The sequence below is a fragment of the Danio rerio genome, chromosome 12 (genome assembly GCF_049306965.1).
Source record: "Danio rerio strain Tuebingen ecotype United States chromosome 12, GRCz12tu, whole genome shotgun sequence".
NCBI classification, from domain to species: domain Eukaryota; kingdom Metazoa; phylum Chordata; class Actinopteri; order Cypriniformes; family Danionidae; genus Danio; species Danio rerio.
The window spans coordinates 42,402,501-42,417,500 of record NC_133187.1 but is presented as its reverse complement, the minus strand read 5'-3'; the positions used below and the strand labels follow the sequence as shown (position 1 = coordinate 42,417,500).

At 36.6% G+C, this 15,000-nt stretch overlaps 1 protein-coding gene across 3 annotated transcripts in view; it reads right to left on the bottom strand.

The window, feature by feature from the left end:
- cdh12b (cadherin 12b) overlaps positions 1-15,000 on the bottom strand; it is a 321,993-nt gene that overhangs the window by 109,866 nt on the left and 197,127 nt on the right. For all 3 annotated transcript variants that reach the window (XM_021480407.3, XM_021480408.3, XM_073918845.1), the window contains exon 4: positions 12,670-12,789. In XM_021480407.3, coding sequence (XP_021336082.2) covers positions 12,670-12,789 — 120 coding nt within the window. The remainder of the gene's footprint in view (positions 1-12,669; positions 12,790-15,000) is intronic.

Genomic DNA, 15,000 nt, shown 5'->3' with positions numbered 1-15,000 from the left:
TACAACATTTAACTGAAACATTTAATTTCAGTTTGCTTTTTTGTAGCTCAGCAATAGAACATTCATTCATTCATTCAATCATTCATTCAATCATTCATTCATTCATTCATTCATTCATTCATTCATTCATTCATTTTCCTTTGGCTTGGTCCCTTTAATCATCAGGGGTTGCAGAATGAACTGCCAACTTAGCATATGTTTTACACAGCGGATGCCCTTTCAGCTGCAACTAAGAACTGAGAAACACCCATACACACTCATTCACTCATACACTATGACCAATTTAGTCTATTCAATTAACCTATAGCGCATGTCTTTGGACTTTTGGTGGAGGCCGGAGCACCTGGCAGAAACCCACGTGAACAACATACTGTATAAACTCCACACAGGAATGTCAACTGACCCAGCCAGGACTCGACCAGTGATCTTCTTTCTGTGAGGCGACAGTGCTAACCACTGAGCCACTGTGTCGCCAGCAATAAAACAAACAACTCGCCAAAAAAGTTCTCGATTATTCTTACTCTCTTCTCAGATGGGATGGTGGGTCAAATCAAAGGTTACAATGGACCAACTTTGGCCCTATATTGGGAATATCTGCCTTAAACAAACTGCAAAAGCTCTTTTTGAGTGTAGACATTTTTCTAAGCCAACACAATTAATCTTTAAAACAGGGGTGCTCATCCCTGGTCCTGGACCCTGCTGAAAAATCCAGCTTAAACCAGCCTAGGCGTGTTGGCTGGTCAACCAGGCTGGTTTTAGAGGGGTTTTGGCCACTTCCAGGCTGATTTCCAGCCATTTCCAGCCTGGTCTTAGCTGGTTAGGCTGTGAGATGACAAGCTAAAACCAGCTTGACCAGCCTAGCAGGCTGGGAGCCCATCCAAAACCAGCTATGTCCAGCTTAAACCAGGCTGGTCAAGCTGGTTTTAGCTGGGTTTAGCTGGTCATTTTCCAGCCTGACCAGCTATGACCAGGCTGGAAATGGCTGGAAACCAGCCTGGAAGTGGCCAAAACCCCTCTAAAACCAGCCTGGTCGACCAGCTAAAACCAGCCAACCAGCCTCGGCTGGTTTAAGCTGGATTTTTTAGCAGGGGAGATCGACATTCCTGCAAAGTTCAGCTCCAACCTTGATCAAACACACCTGAACCAATTCATTAGGACCTCAACAGCACTTGATAATTACAGGCAGGTGTGTTTGATGAAGTTTCAACGGAAATCTGCAGGAAGGTCGATCTCCAGGAACAGGGTTGGTCACGCCTGTGTAACGGAGGCCAGCTAGCGTGTGCTGTGCAGGTAAACCTCACTCCTCTGACTTCTAAAGGTGCTCTAGCGACAAGTGCTAGAGGCCATGGTCTTTAGCCTCCTCGTTAGAGCAACCGACTCCCATGCGGAAGGTTGCCAGTTCAATCCCAGCTCTGGGCGGGTTGGGTGGTAAAGGACTGGCGGGGTTTCACCTGCTTTAAAACAACATGAATGCCTGAAAGCCTCAGCAGAAACTTTGATTCTCACTGGCTGTTTTCATTTTCCTCCCTAATTTCTAGCATTGCTTTTTATTTTTAGCTATTGGTTCACCCAGCCTGATCTCAAGGAGTAAAACGTAAGTTTTGCCAGTTTAGTGGCTAATTTGTATGAATTCGTACAAGTTCAGTCATACGAAATTGTACGATTTTAAAAATGAGGCGTAGCACCTAACCCCACCCCTAAACCCAACCGTCATTGGGGGATGAGCAAATCATACTAAATTGTACGAATTAGAACGTACGAATTCATACAAATTAGCCACTAGATCAAAAAGTTACGAATTGGCGTGAGATTGTGTTGGTTCACCCGACAGCATCTAATGGAGATTTAACACATCTGATTGATCAGATTTGAATGAGCATCATATGCACGCAGCAAACAATTGCTTGACACATACAATTAATTAACTGTATTGCATTCTTCTGCTTCATGAATATTGCATATATGCTATAACTGCGATAATGATAATTCTTCGATATATTGTGCAGCCCTGATTAGTATTATTTTAGAGTTTGAGTAAGGGTTATAGATGATACATTATCCTCCTGGCTCAGAAAATATATTACCCATGGCTCATCCAGATAAGTATTTCCTGGCTAATGAGATGCTAACCGTTTGTAAAACCTTTATCATGGTAGGTTTTAATCTGCATAAAACAGAAAACAGCGTGCTCTCTCCCAGCGGAACAGAACTCAAACACTGAGTCAAGCTTTTTAACACTACATGGCCCTGTTAACCTCTAATTCCTATACAGTTTGATATAGAAAGCCTCTTCATTAAAGGCTGAAATTCTGTTGTATTTGACCACTCTTAACCTTTTCACTGCCTGGTAGAAAGAAATATTGTGGATTTAGTACAAGTGAAGCAGCACAATGTTTAAAAATATATATATTTCAAAGAGATTAGGGTTGTAGTGAGACACTTACTATGAAAGTTTTTCTTTTTTATATATAAAAAACATGAGTTTGAAGTTCATTATTTTATAAAATACCCATATTTTACAAAAAAAAAAAAAAAGTTTACTGCCTTTTAGTAATGGTATTTTAAAATGGCTTCTTCAATAAATGGGAGACAAGCAAAAACAAAAAAACAAAAAAAAAAAACATAAGCAATAACCCCAATACATCATTTATAATACTGTAATGACCTGGTCCACAACACTATAACCAGGTGGAAAATGGTAAAGAGTTATTGTATGTGTTATATTAGTTAAATACATGGGTTGTTTTGTTATAAACTTTATGTTTGTTTATCTTGGAGTTGGCTTCTGTGTTTTAAGCCCAATATTTCCTTGGTTTATAAAACATTGGCCATCACCATGTACGAGGGTGGTGTGTAAAGAAAGCAACGCGGTGGTATGGCCTGTTCATTAAGAGCTGTTCATGTTTTGAGCTCATTAAAAAAAAAAAAAGGTTAACTGACAGTGTTGCCTCCTACCTGCTTGTTCTGCCAGATTGCAGACACAAGTGTTCTCCATGCTAACAAGCTAGATAACGCAAAGTTATGTGCCATAAATGTTAGCACCCTGCAAGCCGTTTTAAATTATTTTAACTATTTAGCTAGGTTATATTAGCTCCAGTTGCCCATGTACAGCAATTATTATAATGCTATTTATTATTTATGATCTCATGCTTAATCCATTCACTTTTACTAGGGCTGGGCTTTCACTGGATTTCATGTTTCATATCATTTGATGTAGATAATTATTGGACATTTTTATTAACAATACATTTAGGAATATTAGAATTTGTTTTTTTATTTAACCACTTTATTTTAATTTACCAACATTGCTAAGGCAAATAGTTTTAATAGCAAAAAAACAAAAATATTTAAACAAAATATCTCATGTTTCAAAATAAACACAAGTGTTAAAGAGACTTTTAAACTTGATGAATAAAATTGTACAAAGTGTAAATACTGAACAATCAAAGCAAACTTTAAGGTGTGAATAATAAGGATACAGTAAACCTCAAACTCTGTCAACAACACAAATGATGATAATCAAATCTGAGCTTTCAAGTAAAGGAGCTAACCATCAATATTTAAATACATACTGCAGCATTACAGATTGTGAAGTTGGATGGCTATATTACCCACCATGCTGAAAAATCTTTCAGATGGGGAGCTAGTGGCTGGGATGCACAACAAAAGAAACCAAAAAGCCACAATAGCGACATCCTTACATCCTTTTTTATTTACAATCTGCTGCTATACAGCACTCATTTTCGCATGTGTTGTCATTCTGACCTGAAGTGACAAGCGCAAGCGCATGGTTTCCTTCACCATTTACAATGGACTTTGCACTCGCACTCCCCCCATCTTTCAGCAAATCAGTGCTGCAGCTCCAATGCAAGTTTATGGAGAAAAGCAAAAAGCACTGCAGTGTTTGGATGTGCTGTGTTTGTCTCAGATAATTAGTGCCATAGCTGAAATGTGTATAATCCATAATTCAAAAGTTCAAACTTAGCTGATGATTGATTTTAAGCAAGTTTGGCATGCTGTGCCGGGAGAGAGCCCTGAGCTCAAAAGGTCCTTGAGCCCTGGGCTCCCTCCTGTTTGCAGACCGAGAGGGGACCTTTAAGCACAGGTAGATCTCAACAACTCCCCCTTTTTAATATGAACTGATGACTAAAATGATTGCTATGAAGAGATATGCTGTTGGATGAGAGTTTGACTGTAGTGCTAAATTTAGATTGATCAATTCACTTGCAGTGCATGTTTTTGGTATGTGGGAGGAAACCGGAGAACCCGGGTGCAACCCGCGCGAGCACTGGAAGAACATGCAAACTTCACACAGAAATGACAGCCGGCCTGTTAAAGGACTAGAACCGGTGATGATCTTGCTGTGAGGCAACAGTGCTAACCACAAGGCCACCATGCCACCCTATGAAAGGAAAGGAGGAGGAGTAGGGGTGGAAGGGGGGAATTCTTCAAATCAAAGATGATTGTAGTGAGAAACCCTGGCTCTTTATAGTGGGTTAGGAGTTGTCTGATTGGTGGATCATACATAGTTAATGCAGAACCAGCCATGTTCAATCACAATCACAAGATACTCTCAAAATTAGTTTATAAATAAACTTCACAAAGTGTGAAGCAGATTGGTTAGTCCTACTTAAAGGTTCAGGACACCTCTGAGAACTTTTTTTTTGTATTAACAGATGTGTGTGTGTGTTGAGCATCAGTTAAGACGATGTTAGCACCTGTCAGCTTTAATTGTGGGGAAAACTGGATCATTTTGAGCTTTTGGCAGCTAATTTCAGCTTCCGGGTTTAAAATGATTTTTGGGGCGGGATCAAAATCGGCGACGTAGCGCAGTACTGCAAGTGCAATGATGACGCGTCGGTTTCTCATTATTATTCATAGCGGAGTTTTCTTATCCTATGAGAAGAGCCGGCTGCTTAATTATTCATGAGACCTGCCAGACCTGCCAGTGTCAAGCCCGAGCTGAGAGACACGGAAACCACGGCACAGTATTTAGCCGTTCATGAAGGCTCATATGCGTTTGTTTCCATGATCCACGGGGTTTGTTGCATGTTTTCCCCCGTGATCTGGTCAGGGCCGATCATACAGCAAAGCTGTGTGTGTGTTGCTAGCATTTTTGTCGGGAGAGCAGCACGAGAATTAGAGAATGGCGGACGCTGTCTTTCATCAGGAGTTCGTTCACATTCAGACACATCGCCGTGCTGCTGTGTTTGCCTAAATCCCCCAGATTACCAGCAGGGTTAATGGTTAAAATAGACGGGTCAGGAGACCTGCTGCACTGAGTCTGCTGGATACGGGGATTGAGGTAGAATCCTCATTTATAGTGTTTACATGAACACGATTATCTTTATAATGATATAAATTGTTGTTGTCTGTATATGAAATGACAAATAACAAATGTAGCAGGGCATTAAATCACTGTTCATTTCTTTGCATTTTAACTTTGTAAACTATAAACTCATGCGTCTCCTCTTTGTGTCTCATTTTGTGAGCTAACTGACAACAGCAGTCATTCGCTCCCCTTCTCCCCTGCTGGCCACGCCCACTCCTGCCCGATGCTCGCGGAGCTCCATGCCCATTAATCATGCATCTTTTAAAAAAATTCTGAAGTAGACTTTAACCGAAAGAGGGGGGTGTCATGGCCCTTTAAATGAATTGTGGTGCGTTTGCAGCATTTGGAAAAAGGTGTTTTTAAATAGGCGAGGCTGGAAAATGCCCACAGTTCACGTCCACACTGATTGTTTGTGCGTTGTGCAAGTCGCGCACATCCATTGAAAATGATAAACGTGCACCCTAAGCTTATTGGCATTGCTTCCAAGCGCATGCTCAGCAGCCACATTTTAATAAAACTATAGTGCTTCATACGGAAATACTGAATCTTTTTTTATCAATATTGACAATGGTGTTCAGTCAATTAAAATTTATACCAATTTTATCGCTCAGCCCTAACTTTTACTGCATCACATTAACTCATTGTTTACTAATTTTGTACCTGAAATATTCTTTTATAAATGATGGTAAGCTGAATGGGGAAGATGAGAAAATGCATATGTAAATTTGTGCATCCATATAAATGTCTCTAGGGTTTTGATATCATACTGACAATGACTATTTTTGCACTTACTGTACTGAAGTAGACTCCATAGATGCTTAAATCTACAGTGCATAAGAAACCTACATGGTACATTAAATGCACATATATTTCTTTAGAAATGTTTTTTTTTTTTTTTTTTTTTTACACTATATACAATTCAGAGCACATAAATGCTTCTAGAAATCAGCTTTTAACAAAAGAAAAAAACTTCTCTCTTTTCTAACTGGGGTTCTTTGAAGCTCGTATAGATTCTAAAGCACAAAAGAACTTAAAATGTTCTCTGCGCGCATCAGACTGTAAAACCCTGGCTGCATCCAGTGTTATACACCTTTACCTTCAAGTGTTTTTTTTTTTTTTCTCCAGCTAAAAGATTGAGGTCAGTCCTAAAACCTCAGATTCTTGACAGTCTTAACAATGTTGCAAAGCCAGTGTAGCAACACCTTTCCTTGCTCTCCCTCTATAAAGCACAACTAATGCGTTTCCCAACTCCACAAGAAGCTTTCCCAGATCAAGAGAGCGCTTCATAGGATGAATTAGACATGGTGGTGAGTGGTTAAGAAGGGCATGGACCTTCATACAATGACATTTTCAGATGAAACCTAAATGGGATGTCACAAATGATTCTCAAGGTTTTTTTTACTTTAGCTTCTCTCTTTGAAGTTTGTGTGGTAATTAAAAAAAAATATTTCCCTCAAAATTACAATTTACTGCACAACCATGCACTTTTCATACACTGAAGGTAGAAATTCTACTTCAGAAACTCTTCTTCTACTCTAATGTAAGGAAAAATTATAAAAATTAGAAGTAAAATGTGGCAAACTCTTATTTTTAGTCCATTTAAACCAATATTTGACACAAAAAATACATTGTAAAAAAGATCTGTAAGTTGATTCTTGTTTTTATTTGTTATTTTTCCCCATTTATTTATGCTTTTGAAATGCATTATGGGACCTTGATCTTTCTTCCAACAACTTTTAGCTTAGAAAAGTTAGAAAAAGTGACTTTTTTTACTGTTTTTCAAATATTTATCATTTAAAGTGATATCATGTCTGGTTTGATGTTGTATAAACCTTATGTAATAAACTGCCAGAATATTTTCTATTATTTTACAGATGTCACAAACGCCAGTGATCTAGCCTTTGCAGATTGATGGAAAACATTTACTATAAACTGCTTTACAATTCTGCCACTGAACTGCACTACATTTCCCATCTGGCACCTCACACACACACCAGCTCTGGATCACCACTGATTACTTTCACACAGTTGTAGCTCATGAAGACTGATTACAGACGATATATACACGTTACATTCACACACTGCTGAGTCTTGTTTATCTGCTAACATTACAAAGCAGTTTTTCCTTGTCTAGTCTTCCAGTGTTTGTGAGCATGTTTAATTTTTTTTGCTGCCTAGCTTGAGCATTTGCCTGTGTTTTGTTTTTGTATTACCCTTATGTTCCTGTTTGCTCCTGCTTTTGACCATTGTCTGGACGACTGTCTTGTTAATAAACTGCATGTGGATCTGCACGTCCGTTGTCCAGCATCAAACTTTACTAAACTTATTTCTCTAGGGACGAAAGTAGTGTGGGCCGAAAGAAACAAATCAATTTTCTCTGATTTCAGTGTCGTGTCCAGTGGTTGGCTTGGAATTTCAGCTTTAATGTATTTGCATTTAAGTTAATTATTGTAGCATTTTTTTATTTTTTTTATTTTTACTTATTACAAGTTGTATTTCTCTTTTCATGTGTTGCACTACAGATCAATTTACAGGTTATTTAGTGCAATAACACATCCTTGAGTTTGCAATCTCTGAGTTTTTTTAGTTTAAAAGTAAATCAGGTTTAAAAGGCAAGAGTTCCTGTGGGGACGAAAGTAACACTGTTATTTATGTCCCACTGATAATAGACAAACCTTATTTTTCACTTCCACATTGGAGTTTGCAGTGTTTGGATTCAGATATTTTATAAGATTATTGCATATTGCCAATACCACTAATAAAAAATGTAGAAAATTTTAGATATTGCATTGTTGGATTGCATTTTAAATATCCGATGGAGCTGAAATTTTAAATGAAAATGCAATTATTATTTTATTTTATTTTTTGCAAATATTATGAACAAAATATGCTTGCAGTAACATTAACGAGATCGTAGTCAGGTATATTAAAAATGAACAAGATTAAGCGAGTAAATCTAGCAAATAATGTTGTGGTACTTTTGGCCCAGCCGTGTGTTACTTTCATTCCCGCTGATGGGGTCAAAAGTAACAATGTGCAAGTTTTGTTTAAAGTGAAGTTATATTGGAGTTGTTCAACATTCATGCAAGATAACAGCTGCTTTTCATATATACTCTCGTAAGTTAGTATCCACAGCAAAAATATATTTCTGCTAAAAACATAATCTTTTAAAAAAAATGGTATTTTCATCCCTGCTCTCCCCTACATTATATTATTTCAAACCAATAAAATGTTGATAAAAGTCCATTTGTTAAACTGTAAACTGTAACTGAGTTAAATTTTCAACATCAAAAGTCGACAGATCAGAGATCAACATCCCATAATGCAATTCACAACTGCAAACAAACAGACTTGTGAATCACAAAACAAGGAAACTGTTAATTAACATAAATTTTAACAGTGTTACTTTATTTCAAATTTTTTTTCCTCTGTCAAACCAAAAAGAAGATATTTTAAAAAATGAACTGAACTAAACTGAACTTTAACTCTGAAAACTGGACTGACACAGTTCCAATGTCAAATTACTCCAATTTAAGCTGCTTTGACACCATCTACACCGTAAAAGCAACTTTAAAAATAAAAATGAATTGAACTGAATTGATCTGAAATATGCTGAAAACCGGTGGCCATTGACTTCCATGTTTTTTTTTTTTCCTACTATGTTCAACAGAAAAAGGAAACTCAAACCACTTGAATATAAGTACTGTAAATGGTGAGCAAATACTTATTTTTGTGCAAATTATTCCGTTAAGGTGTGAGTTTTCAGAGTCTTTTTCCTCTCAGTTCTGTGTTTTACCCCCTGCCTTTGTTTCCAGCCTTCTACTCGCAGGTTTTGTTTACTGTCGGGTTGTGTTGCCAATTTTTTTGATATGGTCTGGGACAAAAACAGATTTTTCTTCCTTACTAGTCATTTGATTTGTTCAGCTACAGAATGTCACCCTTTGGGCCCCCCTGGGTTCGCTGATATCAGGGTATTATATTTTTATTCATATATTCATGTTTGCTATACTCCATTCTTTTACAACCATACTAAAACAAGCTGGAAATGCCCACGCATGCCCTGTACAATAAGTTTGTCTTGTAGGTTTGTGCTTTTCTTTATTGGATACTACAGGCTACTGAATGCAAAGGATGTCTGTTTGTAGATTCACAATCAATGGAGTAAACGCTCCTCACCGGGGAGTGATATGGACTTAAAAATACAATATATAACAATATTTTATGTTATAGTTTAAAATAATTATCCTCCGGGTGCTCCGGTTTCCCCCACAGTCTAAAGACATGCACTATAAGTGAATTAGACAAACTAAATTTACCATAGAGAATGAATGTACATGTGAATGCAAGAGTCTATGTGTGTTTCCCAGTACTGGAATGCAACTGGACACTAAAATCTGTATTATTTCTGTTCTTCAGTATTTTATAAGCCTAAATTATATGTTTTAATGCAATGCCAACTGACCTAGCCTTCATCACTGTATTGAGTATTATAAAATAGCATGATTGTTTCTCAATCTTTGATAGTAAACATGTCTGGTCACAAAAAGGAGTGATTTCAAACACTCAACTGATGTGAACTAGGGAAAAGTATATCATTAAATCTGTGGGCAAACAGGCTCAATACTTTAGTAAATATTTGCAAAGAACAATTGTAGGTTTTATCATTATCATTACAATAACGTTAGATTTTTCTTGTTGTGTATACATTTTTTACAGGTATAAAGCGGGGAAACTAAGTATTAAACATGTCACCGTTATTCTTAGAAAACATAATTTTAAAGGTGCTGTTGATCCATATTTGCAAATAAAACTGAACTAATTCGACTACAAATTAAGTTATGTGTAATACAATTAAATGACAATGAAGAACACATAAAGAAAGGAATGTTCAGAAAGGCAGTGAAAGCCCAGACAGCAGCTAAAATCTCACAGAAGTTCTTCATGTAAATGAATATTAGCTGCTTCAGTCTAACATCTGCATTATCAGGATGATGGAGATGAACCTGGAGTGAACATTTTAGCAAGACAATGATCCAAAACACAGAAAAGTCAACTCTCAAATGCTTTCTGAGAAAGAAAATCAAGCTGTAGAATGGCCCAGCCAATCACCTGACTTGAATCCAATAGAGAATACTAGATGAAGATTAGATTTGATAGACGAGATCCACAAAACTATCAAGAATTGTACACTCGGTTGTCATTCCATTGTTATACATAACTAGTTTTTGGTTTTATTTTTATTTGTATATTGTATGGGTTTTTACCAAAATCTGGTTTAATTCCATGTCAATAGCTCCTTTAGAAATAATATTCCTAGGAAAAATACTGCATAACAAAATATTCACTGAGACTGTTTACTTTTGCTGCTTCAGTTGGACATGCTACAGGTCTACCAGTCATATAAACAGCAATAGAATCCATGTGCTTTTACTGTACATTAATTATCTTCTAAAACATACAACCTTTTTTTTTTTTTTAATTATAGATATTTGCAGGCCTGTTTAGCTGACAAGGTGCCAGTTACTGTAAATTCATTTTGATTTACGAATCCATTTTTCGAGGCCGGCCACATTATCAAATCAAACCCCAGAGCTTATTTGTCTAATAGGGTCAATAAATGTAATTATGTTGAAACCTGTGAACTGTGAAATGAATGAGCCTGGTCTGTTGTATAACATAAGCGAAGCACAACTTATTTGTGGCTGAAATAATTAATTAATTTTTTTTTATGTTGCAAACATTTGTATGTATATGGGTAGTTGATTTGATGTGCAGTTTCACTGTTACACATGACAAATATGAATATATTTGTAATGTCGTCATTTAAAATGCAGGAAATGGTTACAAATTTCTATGTTTTCCATGCACCTCTGGTTATAAATTCTGCTGTGTTATAATTACAATTTTTTTTAGATTGAGGCAAAGTTTAAAACTGTCCTATGGTATGACAAAAGAAATCCAGCAAGTCATGGAGAAAAAATATTACTAATAATTTTAAATAAAAGCACTATATTAAGATAAGTTTCCAACAATGAAGATAAACTGCTCTCACACTATTTGCATAATATTATTCGTTTTTTCTTCTTTTTATTGCTATATACCAAAGAATAGTTTTATGGTACATTTCAGTAAAAAGTAAAAAAAAAAAAAAACTGAAAACATTGACAAAGTTTGTGACCCCTTATATTTTCTTAAAATTGTGTGACCCTTATATTTTCTCAAAACTTTCCAACCCCTTATATTTTCTCAAAAGTTTGCAACCCTTATATTTTCTCAAAATTGTGCAACCCCTTATATTTTCTCAAAAACCTGCAAATCCTTTTATTTTCGCAAAAGTTTTTCCACACATACATTTCTCAAAAGATTGCGAACTCTTATATTTTCTCAAAACTTTGTGACCCCCTTATATTTTCTCAAAAGCTTGTAACCTCTTATATTTTCTCAAAATTTTGCGACCCTTTATACTTTCTCAAAAGTTTGCAACCCCATATATATTTCTCAAAAGTTTGCGACCCCTTATATTTCTTCAAAAGTATGCAATCTCATATATTTTCTAAAAATGTTACGTCCCCTTATATTTTCTCAAAATCTTGAGACCCCTTATATTTTCTCAAAAGCTTGTGAATCCTTATATTCTCAAATGTTTGTGACCCCTCATATTTTCTCAAAAGATTGTGAATCCTTATATTCTCAAAATTTTGCGATCCCTTATATTTTCTCAAAATCTTGTGAATCCTTATGTTCTCAAAGGTTTGTGATCCCTCATATTTTCTCAAAAGATTGTGACCCTTTTATTTTCTTAAAATTTTGTTACCCTTATATTTTCTCAAAAGCTTGCGAATCCTTACATTTTCTCAAAAGCTTGTGACTCCATACATTTTTCAAAATTTTGCAACTCCTTTTTTTTTTTTTAAAGCTTTTAAATCCTTAAAGTTTCTCAAAAGATTACAACCCCTTTATATTTTCTTAAAAGCTTGTGACCCCATTCATTTTTTTTATTGTGCAACCCCTTATATTTTCTGAATCGTTGAAACTTCTTATATTTTCTCAAAGGTTTGTGACCTCATATATTCTCTCAAATGTTTGCGACCCTGTATATTTTCTCAAAAGTTTGCAGCCCCTCATATTTTCTCAAAAAATTGTGATTCCTTATATTTTCTTAAATGTTTGTGACCCCACATGTTTACCCAAACAGTCAGATTTCAGACTACATAATTAAATAAATAAATATATAATATAATAAAATATAATATAATATCTATATATTTTATAATAAAATAAAATAAAATAAAACCACTATCTACTTGTCAACTACCCATATTTCAGAGTTGCTTTACCTGTTTTGGGGTCCACGGAGAAATACGGCTGGCCATGCAAAATGCTGTACACGACTCTGGCACTATTTCCATATGTAGGGTCATCTGCGTCTGTTGCCGTCACCTTCATCACATACGTACCTGCAAATAGACAGAGTACATTCGTTTTTGTTAAACTGCATGAATAGATAGAGAAAATGTGCAAGACGTGCTTTGTTCAAGGTTATTACTGTAATAGCTCATGGTTCGGCCTTTAGATTAAATGTAGGGTTTGACTGGGACTAGAAAACAGGCACATCATTATATGGAATGGGTTATGAGCGGACTGATATAAAGCCTAGCAGATGGCAATGTACTGATTTTCCACTGTATTTTGATGACAGTTTTTACAATACAAAGGCAGCACTTTTAGATTACCCAATAAATGACAAATGGTCCATACTGTAGAATGAGCTGATGGTCATGGGCTGCTGAAACGCTGTGTTTTTATGAAATGCAGCAGAATACGGTGCTTTGACCATCTCACCATTTTGCAAGAATGATGTGTTGTCGCTCTGGCGTATTATAGAAACGACTCCTTTTATTTCCTCTGTAGAAATAGTTTTCAAAAATACTTTCTTGATTATATCAATATCATGTTCCTGCTTTTGTGATATCCCTCATGTGTAGTCCATTTACAGTTTTATATAATGATTTCCATCCGTCCAAATGTGTATTCTGCATCTTTTAAATGTGATTCAACATTAGACTCCATAGTCTTTTCATCAAATTCCTCTTTCTCAACTGAAATAAAATACTCATCTTTAGTGGCAATTAAAAGTAAAAATAGAATGAAATGTAATCCTCCATGCATCCTTCCAGACCTTTACTACCAGAAGTGGCTTTGTGATTCACGTGTATTCAGAAAATTTATTTACCTGACCTGCACCACTTTTAAATGAAACCGAGTTGTATGGGACCTGTACATTTCTAACGCAGAGTTAGACTATAGAGTATTTTCATTGCATTTCCAATCACTTTTTTTTGGCCAATCACTTTTAAATAAAATATTTAATTAACAAATTTAAATGTATATATTTTTAAATGTCAATAATTTAACAACAGGGCGAGGCAGTGGCGCAGTAGGTAGTGCTGTCGCCTCACAGCAAGAAGGTTGCTGGGTCGCTGGTTCGAACCTTGGCTCAGTTGGTGTTTCTGTGTGGAGTTTGCATGTTCTCCCTGCGTTCGCGTGGGTTTCCTCCGGGTGCTCCGGTTTCCCCCACAGTCCAAAGACATGCGGTTTAGTAGGCTCAATTGTCTGTAGTGTATGAGTGTGTGTGTAAATGTGTGTGTGAATGTTTCCCAGAAATGGGTTGGGGCTGCGTAAAAACTTGCTGGATAAGTTGCCGGTTCATTCCGCTGTGGCAACCCCGGATTAATAAAGGGACTAAGATGACAAGAAAATGAATGAATAATTTAACAACACATTAACTGTGTCTCATTTCAGAGGCTGCATCCTCGAAGTGCACTGCATCATCGTGGCGCGACAAAGGCTCATTTAAAAAAATAATAACAATAATCGAAGGCTCCTTCAAACAGCCCTTCACAGCCTCCAAATTTGTCCTTCGCTTCCCAGGTAATGAAGGACATGACCGGTGGATCCTTCGCAGCCTTGAACGTCCCAAGATTTATTGCAAGCAGATAACGGCAGGACATTTTTAAAAGAAAACTCTGGATTTTAATTAGGTTTATTTTACTTGGACATCTAAACACATGTTAAAAAACAAAAAGAGTATGACATGTCTTTCTAAAGAGTGATCTTATAGACAGTTTACAATATTATGTGTACATCACTTTGAAAAATGTCATTACAAATTCTGTCAGCGCTTGACGAGATCTGTCCTCTGTAGGCTAGATCATCTCATTTCAAAACACTCGGGTCAGCCTGTGTGAACTACGAAGGACTCACCTTTGATGTCTGCATCCTTCGGAGGATGCAGCATCTGAAATAAGACACAGCTAGTGCAGAAAAAAAAAGTGAACGGAACAAAAAAGTACAAAGTGCACTTCACGAAATGGCCACCAGTGTCACTAATAACAAGGGCTTCTAAATTCTACAATCCAGGGTCTGTGCGGATACTTACTCAGGTCTACAATTGTGCTGACAGCAAAATACGTAACCAAAGATACATCTGCTTACAGTGGATGCTTTTTAATGATCTTAAACTTTGCTCATGCGTCCTATTCTCGCAGAAATCCACTAGAGGGTGCATTCTACACTGTTGTCGACTGACTGACTCTGACTGAACGACTGATCCACCCACCCCTTCCCTAAGCCCAACCAATAGTGTTTTCAAAAGCAATCACAATAGT